This window comes from Camarhynchus parvulus, chromosome 1, assembly GCF_901933205.1.
Source record: "Camarhynchus parvulus chromosome 1, STF_HiC, whole genome shotgun sequence".
Classification (NCBI taxonomy): domain Eukaryota; kingdom Metazoa; phylum Chordata; class Aves; order Passeriformes; family Thraupidae; genus Camarhynchus; species Camarhynchus parvulus.
In genome coordinates, this window is record NC_044571.1 from 85,486,689 (window position 1) to 85,498,717 (window position 12,029).

General features: G+C 43.6%; 1 protein-coding gene across 2 annotated transcripts in view; it reads right to left on the bottom strand.

Annotated features, from left to right (window-relative positions):
• USP35 (ubiquitin specific peptidase 35) overlaps positions 1-12,029 on the bottom strand; it is a 28,533-nt gene that overhangs the window by 5,889 nt on the left and 10,615 nt on the right. For both annotated transcript variants that reach the window (XM_030958189.1, XM_030958180.1), the window contains exons 2-8: positions 10,875-11,571; positions 9,578-9,713; positions 5,684-5,813; positions 4,171-4,272; positions 2,197-2,355; positions 1,234-1,427; positions 1,015-1,108 (exon numbers count right to left, since the gene is read on the bottom strand). In XM_030958189.1, the coding sequence (XP_030814049.1) occupies positions 1,015-1,108; positions 1,234-1,427; positions 2,197-2,355; positions 4,171-4,272; positions 5,684-5,813; positions 9,578-9,713; positions 10,875-11,556 (1,497 nt within the window). In that variant the 5' untranslated portion in view covers positions 11,557-11,571. The remainder of the gene's footprint in view (positions 1-1,014; positions 1,109-1,233; positions 1,428-2,196; positions 2,356-4,170; positions 4,273-5,683; positions 5,814-9,577; positions 9,714-10,874; positions 11,572-12,029) is intronic.

Below are 12,029 nucleotides of genomic sequence, written 5' to 3' on the forward strand. Positions count from 1 at the left end.
AATTAATATGGAAAAAGACCCATTTTTAGAAAAAAGGTAACTTCAAGAACAACCCAAAGAAGAAAAATAACCAAAAGGAAATTAACAGGAAACTATAACCATCAGCTACACAACATGCTTCTGTACTTGCTCATCACAGAACACAGACACCCTAACCTGCAATCAAAACCTAGATTCTTCTATTACCAAATATTAAATTTAACAGGATGTCTATACTTCCCCCCCAGGTCATCTGTAGTGACATAATACCACAATGCTACCAGCCAGCTCTGCCAGTCCAGGCTTGGGAAATTGAAAAGCCTGGATGACTTGCTTCCCAGCAAGGGAAAATTCACTGCCTTTCCAAAATCTTGTCTTTCTAGGGACAGAAAGATATATTTTCAAGAAAAAAATTAGATATGACCTAGCTGTACCTCCAGGAGTCACTCCATTAAATTTCACATTTGTCATGGGAATATTTACATTTACTTAAGGGTGTTATTTTTATTTTACTTTCCTCACATACAGAGGATTCAACAATGTGGAATCTAAGGGGATTTTTATAATTATCCTTTTAACAAAACCACCTTTAAAGCAGTTTTCACTGATTGCTAGTGCTTTGCTGGGCAGCAGTGGGACAAGTGAGCTGCTCCAGTCTTCTCCCTTGCTGCACAGCAAGAAACAAAGCCTCTGCTTCACACCAACAGGCTTCTCAGCTGACCACAGATGTAAACTATTACCTAATGGACTTCATTGTCAAAAACATTAGCTATGACATCAGCCCAGCCCAAGAAGACCACAAGTAAAAGACAGGCAGCCTGGTGTGAACATGGCCCACTTTCATGGGTGATAGGATTTTCCCTCCACCTCTCCCAAAATTAGCCTCCTTCATATAAACAAAATTTGTCCCGTTACAAAAACCCACCAAGATCCACAGCTCCTTATCAGCATGTTGGAGCCAGCAGGAAGCAACTTGGAGACGAGCCTTTCCGCAGCCGACAGTCCAAACAAATAACTAAAACATGAAATAATTACCTGACTGTGCTCCAAAAATGCAAAGAGCCACTGGAGCTTTGTCATCAGGGGCTGGGAGTTGCCCTCAGCTAAATTCAGCACTGAATGCCGAAAGCTGTGAAAGAAAAGCAGAGATGCAATCTGTGAGTGAGATGGAAAATCAGTGTGGGACGTGCAAGGTTGGAGTGACAAGCAACCCCTGGAGCAGCCTTGAACAGGAGCAAGAGAGGAAAAACTCACTCTGAAGCCATGAAAAGAGACTGTATGATGCTGTTCATGTAGCAAGTGTTTCCCAAGTTAATTAACCCAATCTTTCCTGTCTCTGATTTAGATGCCAGGCGTGGGTAGAAGCAGGCCAGCTCATTCTTCTGGGAGGTCCAAGCATTTTGTCCCAAGAGGTGTTTAATCCGGTCTTCATTTGGAATCGGGAGAGCCTTGGAAAGAGAGATCTCAGTTACAAATCATTATCTGTCCTCACAAGGGGAAGCTGAGGGGCAGGCACCAATCCCTTCTCTCTGGTACTAGTGACAGGGCACCAGAAAACAGCATGAAGCTGTCTCAGGGGAGGTTTAGGTTGGATATTAGGAAAAGCGTCCAGCATGGGGTGGCTGGACACTGGAACAGGTTTCCCAGGGAAGTTGTCATGGCACCAAGCCAAGAAGCTTGGCTTGCTCTCAGGCACCTGGTGTGATTCCTGTCCTGTGCAGGGTCAGGAGTTGAACTCGATGATCCTCGTGGATCCCTTCCAGCTCAGGGTATTCTATGATCCCATGACTGATGTTTTCCCGTGAAGAATTAGTAATGGGCAACTGCAAAACTCCTCTGCTAGAGGCATTCACACAACTAATTTTCCTGCTCTTTACATGAACCTGCCTCCATGCACAGAAGAGTTTACTTGTTTGTATTAGTCCTTTAGAGGCATTTCAGAATAAAGTTATAGCTAAAACCTACAGGCACCATCAGGACTTCTGCAGGCCCACCATTAGAGAAGTAACTTCCTTCAACCTGGCTACACAGGGCTCAGACTCAGAATTTTAATCCCCTCTCTTCTACCACCATCTGAGGTGTTGAGGTCAGGACATCCCTACCAGCGAGAGACAGGGTCAGGATATTCCTACCAGACAGTCTCTCTATTCTAGCTACTGACAAAGATGCCATTTCCATATGTAGAGCAGTAAAATGACTGAGAAGGGCATGACTCACTTTAACTGCTTCTAGGACTGGTTCATAGAGGTCTGGGAATCCTGAGAAGCGGAAGAACATGCAGTGGATGAGCTCAGCCAGCTGCTCCAGGGAGCTGGTTGCAGAATTGGAGTCCTCCTTCTTCAAAGAGGCCACCAGCCTGGGGATGTGAGGGAGTAGCTGGAAAAAAAAATTCACAACAAAAATTACTCCATGTTATTCACAGAATATTAATACATTTAGGGGAATGAAATTCACCTGCAGGCAGAAAAGACAGTGAACAGGAGCTGACTTCAGTGTCACTCTAGACTTCACCCTTCACCCTTTGAGCTCAACAGCAACTCTCTTGTTGATTTTGGCAGCTTTAGAGGGTTTTCTGTTGCATGACACCTACAGGTTTGTGCTGCTGCTTTGCTGAGCTGCAATTGCCATTCTTTAATCTCCCCTAAATCCCACACTCACAATGGAAAGGATATGCTGACTGCCAAGTGCAGGGATTCAAACCTGCAAGGTAGGTAGGTGGGATTAGCCTAAAAGAAATGTTGTCTGCTGTGCTCTTTATTTTATACTGAATACACTGAACTGGAATTGGTACGGTGGGATGGGTGGCAACAGGCATATAAACAGCACATTCTTTATTTTGCTTTCATCTTGAAAACATAAAAATGCACGAGCAGATGCAAATGCAAATGATCCCTTGCTCACGGGCACCCTCTGCTGACGCTGCAGCTGCACACAGAATTAACAACCGATTTCCAACCCCGCAGATGTGCTACAGTGACCCAGGCACCCACACAACCTTTTTCATATTTATATTTTAAGCAATTTTTAGCCCAGTGCAATGCTGGAGAAAAGTATGAGGACCTCAGTCCAGCCATTTCCAGGTCCTCTCTTCCTCGCTTGGTCTTCTTCCCCTCTTTTTCTTTCCCTTCAGAATGTTGAGATTTTAACTATTTCTCTTCCAACAAGAAAGGTTGTTGGGGAAGAAAATCAATTGCAGCACCTTTTTGTACATCAGAATTTTGCCAAGCTGTGATGTGAACAATTCTCAAAACCCTTCCAAAGTGCCAGGGCAAGCACAAAAAGACGTGGTTTGGCCCTGTTGGCTTTTGGGTTCTTTAAATAAAGGAGGAAATTTATGCTTATGGACTACAGATGGAAACTTCAAGCCAAGAGCAACTCACAGCTTTTGGAGTGTTTCAAAATTTGATGTCCAACTGAAGACAACATGTTGGAATGACTATTCCTTCAAAGTATCTCCAGCTGAGGAATGAAAAAGCATCAGTCGAAAATGTTGGCTAGCTTTGCTTTTTTCTAGCTTTGTTCTGTGAACTTCAGGTGAAAAGCCAAATATAAAGGCTTTAACCAGAAAGTACAAAATCAAACATTAATAGGAGTAATCTTTCCATCACTGCTTTTATCAGTTCAATCACTACAAGCATGCTTTTGCCTTCAACCTCACTTTTTAAATTCAGCATTCCAGAGGCAACACCAGCAGGAAGCATAGCTGTGCCTTAGTGCCAACAGCAAAACAAATTATAAAATATCATTGTGGAAATGAAAAGTGGATATTCAAATGTTGCCAAAAGTTGATTTTGCTTTTAACAGAGAATTTGTGTAGTGAAGTGTTCTGATCTGGTCTTCTGGTCTTGCTGCACTGATGTTGTTCAAACCATTCAAAGATGACCCACCACTTAAAGAAATGGGTGCCACGTGTTGGTGAAAATTGAAAGCTGCACGTAGGATGGGGCCCACTGAGTCCAACACACAGGAAGGCACCCACTTAGGAAAAGCAAGGGCTGTTTAATAATGTATTCCCTGCCCTCCACAGTGAGGGCCCTCTGAGATGTTCTCAATGCAAAGGCTCCACCAAATGCACTCCAAAGCCAGAGTGGCAACATCTGCCACACCTTAGGTGCCCCCCTATCCCTGCTGGCCCACAGCAGGGCTACACTCAGGACAATGGCCTCATCCAAGTGCCAGACTCAGCCTTACCAAGTGAAATGCCTCGTGGGAGTGCTGGAAGCTCAGCAGCATGTACTGCAGGACAGACAAAGCCCCCTCCCTCACAACGGGGTACAGCAGCTTGGAGAAGACCTGGGCGAGGAGAAAAAAAAGCAAATGAGAAGGCAGGATGGCACTGCAACCAGGAGGAGCAGGGAACAGCAGGAAACAGAGGCATGGGGCATCTCCCATGGCTGCTGGTCTCTTCCTACTCCATGCTGGATGTTGAAGCAAGCAGCCTGTAACTAGGTGTCCAGAGTCATCTCCTATCCTGAGCATTGGCTCAGGGCACCCTTAAAAATACTGTGCGGATTATTCTCACCTTTTCAGCCTTGTGTAATGCCTCTATGACAGTGCTGCATCTCCATACCTCCTCATGAAAAAACTAGGCAAGGACAGCAGAATGCTAGATTTTCTAGAACATGCTTCTTAATTTATTCAGATATTTGGAACTTTATCACTTACCCTTCAGACAAAGAGATAAAGGCAAGTATCTTTTTCAAAGGCTACACAATTATATTTATTCTACTTTACAAAAAATACCTCTATACCCTCTACTGTTGTCAGATCATAACTTCTAAGGGTCTCCAAAAATCACACGTTATTTTATGGGCTGTGTCCCTTTCCTATGTATTAATAATGAAAGGAAAGAAAGAAAAGCCAGAGATGCTTGGCTACTGTCCCACTGCTCAATGCACTTGAGGGATCACAAAGACAAATGCAGTTATTGATAATGTTCTAGTACTGATAATTATAGAATGACAGTATCATTTAGGTGAGAAAATACCTCTAATATCATTGAGCCCAGCTATTAACCCAGCACTGCCAAGCCCAGCATTAAGCCATGTCCCTAAGAACATAGTCTTAGTAGCTTCTATGATTTCTTCTGGTGGCTCAGCCAGGTGTTATCCCCACTATATGAAGGAGGGAAGAGTAGGACCACAGCATGGAAGAAGTTCTGAAATAGTGACCAGTATCCCTTGGAACAGCTTGATCACAGTTTTCAGAGAGAGCAAGTACCGACTGCTGAAAGAGGTGATGGCAATGGCAGCAGGGGCTTTATCTACACTAATAAAAGAACCAAGCCAGGGCACAGGCTTTAGAACTGACCTGTGACTATGTAGGCTATTAATACACACACTGATATGTATTTTACCTGTGCCAGCCAGCAATGACCCAGGCATGGTCAAAGGAGAGCATGTCACATTCCCAAAAGTAAATTTTACAAGAACTTCATAGTTTGGGGAGGAAAGCGTTTGACTGGTTTGAAAATCCTTGGCTATTTTATTTCCTTTAAGATATCAGTACCTCTGCAGACCACAACCTGCAGAATTCCAGGCTGTTCTGGAGAACATCATTCTTAGCAGCAAGATCAGTATCCCTTGGGACAGCAAACTCTTTTTTCTCTATACATCTCATCCTGTCATTTGAAAGGCAAGGTGATATTTCAGGTGCAAGATGGTATTTCTGTGGTTCACATTCACATTTAAAAGCGCCAACTGACCTTTTCTATTTTCGAAAGAGTGACTTCAATCAAGATGCTGAACTTTTTCACTGCAGCCAAACCCTTCAACAGAGCAATGATCCACTTGTCTATGTTCTTTCCCAGGGGCCAGGACACCCAGTCAATCATCCTGAAACAAAACACAAACTCTTAAATAAATGTAATGCACATACTGTAAAAGTCAAGCTCTGCTCTGGGTCAAACCTCCTCCAAACTGGTGTCCAGTTACTGGGATGAGACAGGCTCTGCACAAGGCATTTCACATGTTATTCAAAGAACAAAAAAGCCTGAAGTAGAAATACCCCAATGTCACCATCACGCTGTGGTTCTTCAGAGGATCAGGCCCGAGTCCATTGAGTAAAGTGGGGATTTTTTCCAAAAATTTCAGTCTAGTCAAATTCAAGTTTTTAAAACTGGCGTTGTGCTCTACATAGTAGTCATGTGAGGATTTGATTGAGGTCTCTGCATTGTCACCATTAGAAAACAAATGGTACTGGTTTGATCTCTGCATTGTTACTGGTAAGGAAAAAGCACTCAGATTCATATATTTTAGTCCTCAGTGTGGGAAACATTGATTTCCAAAAACATATTAAAAAAACTCCACCCGGAAACTCTAATAGAAGCCCATTATTCCTGAATGTCACAGGTAAAAAATTTCATTTCTAGCCATTCGACCAACATGTTGTCAAGTTTCTGCAAGAAATAAGTGCTTTACAGAAGTTTCTTGTGAAACAATAACCTAAGACTAAGTGATTACACATTGTTTCTGTTAAAATTTAATGTTAAACAACCAGGAAGCAAGTAAGACTTGGGATGTCCAAGTTTCCAGCTTTGCTAGACATTTCAGTACTTTTGATTTGAAGATACCCCAAACCTTCAGGCTACACCTCAATTCAGCTACCTTACCCAGTCAGTTCCTTTTACTTATAAATCTATATCTTATGCAAAATAAAAGAAGGGAAGATAGATAACTAACCATCACAGGGCAAAGAGCAGAAATTAGTGAAGTTTACAGGGATCTGGAAAAATTAAAGTCTAGTCAGTAAAAAAAACTTTCAAAGGCAGAATATGTTTGAGTGTTGAAAAATAATAAAAGTCAAGCCAAGGTGGATAATAAAGCAAACGCCAGAGAAGTTTGCACAGACATTTGCACCAGAGGAGAACAAGGAAAGCCATGTAATCACTGTGTGTGAAGATGCACAGCTGTCAAGCATCATCCACACAAGAGGAAGATCAAGGAGTCACAAGGAAGACCCTGAGGATTAGAAATGTGGAACTGGAAGAAAATGTATTGATTCAGAAGGCATGCAAGGCACCAGAAATGGAGGCTACAGTAACTCATCTGCCTGAAGACAACCAGGCAGATGCCAGGTGATTACAAGTTCCCGGTGTAACAGCAGCCATGGAAAGGACCGTCACCACCTGTGGTGCAGAAAGAAAGGTGTTCTCCATAGCAAAACAATGACCTCAGGTTGTGGTCAGGCTGCCATGCTGAACGTGGTGCACAAACACCACCATCTGTGCCCAAGACCAATGAACTATGTGGAAGAAACTTGTTCAGGTGGTTGGAGAAATGAAGAACACTTCCTGCAAGAAAAGCTTAAAATAACCTGGCTTGTTTAGCACAGCCATGAAAAAAAGCAGAGATGGGAAGGGACTGCTCTTCCTGCACATATTGAAGGAATAAACACCAGGGAGGCAAAAGATATTTCAGCTATTTCTGTTGGCATAAGATCAAATGAACTGTAAGATAGCCAGAAATACACACAGACTGGCTGTTGGAAGAGAGATTTGACCCACTAAAGCAACCAGTGGTGGAAGAGCTGTGAAAGAACAGCAGTGGGAACACAGTCCTGCTTTGAGGAGCAGAGTTGAACACTGATGAAAGGGGTCTGTAATGTCAATGCTATAAAGCAGGGAGATGGATCCAGAGATTCAAAGGTCTTTTTTCTCCCTATCTTCTTTAAACAGGCCTAAAATAACCTTATTTGATTGAAGCTATACTTTGCTAGCACTGGTAGCTAAGTTACAGTGCTGCCCGTGTTGCTACAGTAGGAAGAAATTACATTTTAAATTCACATTGCACAATCCACAAATACTTTAGTAGTGATGACCCTAATTTGACAGAGGAGTCATTGATTTGGTATGCTAAACTTTTAAAAGCCTAGACCCTGATCTCCAGAGGTAGTGAGTGCCTGCATAGCTGTGTGACAGCAGATGCCTTCTGCATCCAGGCCTGGGCTCTTTGGAACTGATACATCCCCAGGGGAAAAAAAAAAAAGAAAACCAAATCTGTGAGTACCTCTGACAACACAGAGGCACAATAATAGAGTTTATCTAAAAATAGACAAATTCTGTAAAAGAGCTTGTGGTGTGCACTTATGCCAGCAGGTGACAGCCTTGCTTTTTCTACCACCACTTGTTCTTTACATGCTTGACCAGAAGATCTACATAAGTCCAGTTTATTCCCCTGCTACTCCCAAACCCAAACTTCAGAAAAAACACTCCTGCATGCAACCAGTTTGCCAGGGATACCAGGCTAAAAGATCTTCAATTTGTACATTTTTCTTTGATTTTCTAGGCATGGAGCACACATATCAAACAGCCTGGGGTCATGCTGGTTTTGGGGCACCCATCTGCCATAAACATGCTGCCAAAACTTCAACACTTCTCCTAAGTGATGTTAATTACATTTTGTGGGCTCTGACTAATTATTTACTCCTCCTTCTGCATGACAAAGACGGTTTTAAGGAATGATGCAGTTGATTTGGCAATCTCTGTATTTAGACGCTGGCACTCTGAGAAGATTCATCTGGAGCTTGTAGCCACAAGTGTCCAGAAGGAGAAAAAGATGGAGAAGAGGGTTAGGAACTGAGCTGATAGCCTAATATTTTGTCTTGGGTTGCTCTGGACTCTGGGAAAACCATGATCTTCCCTAGCAGGCCAAAAAGAAGTAACTCTTTTTTGCATACATAAACTTCCCATCAGGAATAACGTGTTTCTGTCATGTAACCTTATTGGGAAGGACACACAAATCCTGTAATAAGAAGAGGAAAAAAGATGCTTCCAGTGAGATCAAGTCAGAGCAGCTCCCTTGTGTTAAGTGCACACACCACTGCATGTGAATATCATCTGTTTAAATGGAGACCTCTAAGGAAAGCATGGGTTAAAGATAGAATCATGGAATAATTTAGCCTGGAAAATATCCTTAAGATCATTGAAGATAGACCTAAGTAAGTGCAGAGCAAGGCACTAGAGCACAGAAGAGCTGTAGGACTTGGACATGAGAGTGAAAAGAAGACCTGGTGATGCCAAAGAGGGCACTGGTGCTGCAAAGACCAGGTCTGGCATGTCAGGTAGCCTTTCACCCACTACTCTTCATCATGCTTTGACTAGGTCTCCACTGACTTCATCTGTCCAGCTGCCGCACACCCACCTGACAAAGGTCAAGGTGGGACCTGGAAACAGCTGGGCATACCTCCCTCACATAAGTCTTTAGCTGTGACTGGTGGCTTAAGAAGATATCCTTCTGAAGGGAGACAGAGATCATAATGAAATCATGAAAATGAGATCTTGGGGAAGAAAAAGGCCTCAATAGCTTCAGGAAAAAAAATCAAACCTCTTCAACATAGCCTATATTGGACATCTGATAATGAAATTATTGATAAGAAAATAAATTAAGCCAAACAAATATAATAATATTCATAATCATAATAAAAAACACTCTTTATTCTAGTTCTCTAGGGCCTCAGGGCTAGAAGAAAAAAATACAGAAGTTTTCCTTTGCCCTACACACTCCTTATCAGGCAGCACCAGCCAAGCTGTTTGGGATAAAACCACACAGAGCATTTCTCCAAACTGAGTTAAAGCTTTCACTCCCATAGCCTCTCCTACCTGCCAATGGCCATCATCATTTGCACATCAGTGATGCTGTCATCATTGGTGAGGTTTCTTATGACGCCATCCATGAGCTCCAGAGGGACAAACTGAACCACGCTGGCCAAGGCATTGGAGGGGGCTTCCTGCTCCTCTGCAAGACAGGGATCACCCCCAGCAAAGAAGATGTTAGTTGACAGGAAAAACAGGCACACTAGGTCATTTCTTGTCCTAAAAACCAAATAATTTCTGCCCACAAAAAATAGAATCATAGAATTGTTTAGATTGGAAAAGCTTTCAAAGATCAAGTCCAGCCCTTAACCCAGCACTGCCAAGTCCACCACTAAACCACATCCCCATATGCCACATCCACACATCATGGAGCAGATACTGAGCCGCTGCCAATAAGCAGTGTAGAGTCCACCATTGGCTGTGCTAGGAGGATAATTCCCCAGATCCCAGTGTGGCACATAATGAAGATGGATCTTAGCAGATGGCTGTTCCCTGAGGCCATATGTAGCCTCAAGGGAGGAAGAGATTACAGGCACATGTTTGGCCCCACTCAGGTACCAAATTTCCTCTGCTTGCTCTCTTTTTACTAAAGACTGCAAATAATTGCAAAAGGATGCAACTGCAATTTTGCCTGCCTGGAAATGGGCCTCCTTCCAATGGATGAGGTTGTCATACTCAAAAACCCATCTCTTGTTGTCTTAGGAATAGCTAAAGCAGGAGCTCGCCAGCCTTTCATGGCACTGGTACCTCCCAAAAACCTTCTGAAACCCTCCACAATAACCTAAAAGCCCCAGAAGTTGAATAAATATTGCCTGTCTCACCCTAAGATGCAACAACCCTTCAGACAGTCAGTAGGGCTTCATACCTCTAGGTCAGTGAGAAATAACTGCTTAGCTTTATCCCTAGTGTCTGGTAGGGAGCAGGCTGTGGGGCACCACCAAGTCAGCCAAAAGAGAGTGGCATTTCTAAAAGCTCTCAAGTTCCACTCTAACAAGCTGCATATAAGATGCTTTCCCTTAAGCCCAGCTGATGTTGGAAAGTGCTAAACACAAACTTGTGCTGCAAATGCTTTGATCCTGTTAACAGCTCACATCTGCAGACTCTCTCTGGTTTCAGGGTGATACTGTTTTCCCAGCTCAGAGCCCTGGTAACTTTTAGAGATGCTTGTCTGTTATATTTCATCTGCAGCTGCATTTCTGTAGTGGATGAAAACCCTGCAAGATGTCAAACTAATTGAGTTTGACTTCATCAGAGCCAACATTTACATTCCCAGCCTTTTTTTTAATTATTATTTTTAAATTACCTGTTGAAGAAATGATAGTGAACAGTTCTTTCAACGAGGGCAGGATGGCTGAGGTCTGAGTCCTCCAGATCCTCTGCAGCAGACCACTCACTTTGTTCACCTGCTCCAAAAACTCCATGATCTCCTCTTCCCCCTCGGAGACGCACTGGAACTGCCCGATGCACCGGATCAGCTGCTGACAGAACAGGAGCTGGTGTTTTCCCGTGGGAATGCACTGAGGATGCTGCGTTAAGAGTTTGCTGATCTTCGCACACTGCTTGGGGCTGGGCCTCTCACAGACTTTCCGGAGCACCTCAATCCTCAATAAGCTGAAGATGCTGTTTGCTGACGGGCTTTCCAGGACAAACTGTAGTCCTAACTGGATATAATCTAGTACATAATGGCTTCTCTTCCCCAGAGGTCCATAGCCTTCCTGGAGGAGACTCAGCAGGAAGCGGACGTTGAAGAACTCCTCAAATTCCTCTGGGTGATAGTGGCCATAGACCTCCAAAACCTCTTTTCCAATCTCTCTTTTGTACTTGGTGTCCCCAGTGAGATAAAGCTTGGTGGACAGCTCCAGCATGGACCAGCACTGCTCGCTGTCCATGGGCTGCTTCGATGCCTCAATGACGCGCCTCACGAGCCCTTGCTTCACGTTGTTGGGGTAAGAGGACATCACTACAGCTTCCAGTATCTTATCCATCTCTGCTCCCTGCTCCTAAAAGAGAGGGACAGAAAAGCAGGTTAGTTCAAGGAGGGTCTGCTGAGCTTTTAAGCCCAGGCTGGGGCAAGGGAGGTCAAAAAAGCAGAGCTATCTGGAACGACTCTGAAGAGGATAATTCTTGTGACTTTTTCATGTAGCATTCAGAAAGGTTTCCACTCTGGTGATGTTTGACTGAGACTAAAGTCCCCAAATGGAATGAATACACAAAGATACAGAACTTCTTCTGATTAATCACAGATTTTTTTTCTTGCAAACAACCAAATATACACCCACAGAAGGCATAAGTGGGGAATTAAGGGAGCCAAGGTCTTACAGTGGTGTCTGCTGGCTCAGGTGTCCTCAAGGGGCAGAGACAGTCCCGATGATTGTCTTCATCAGGGATGATTGTCTTCATCACATTCAGGGAAGGAGAGAAAAGCCCTGGGAAGCAGAGGTGGGATTGCAGCCTCTCT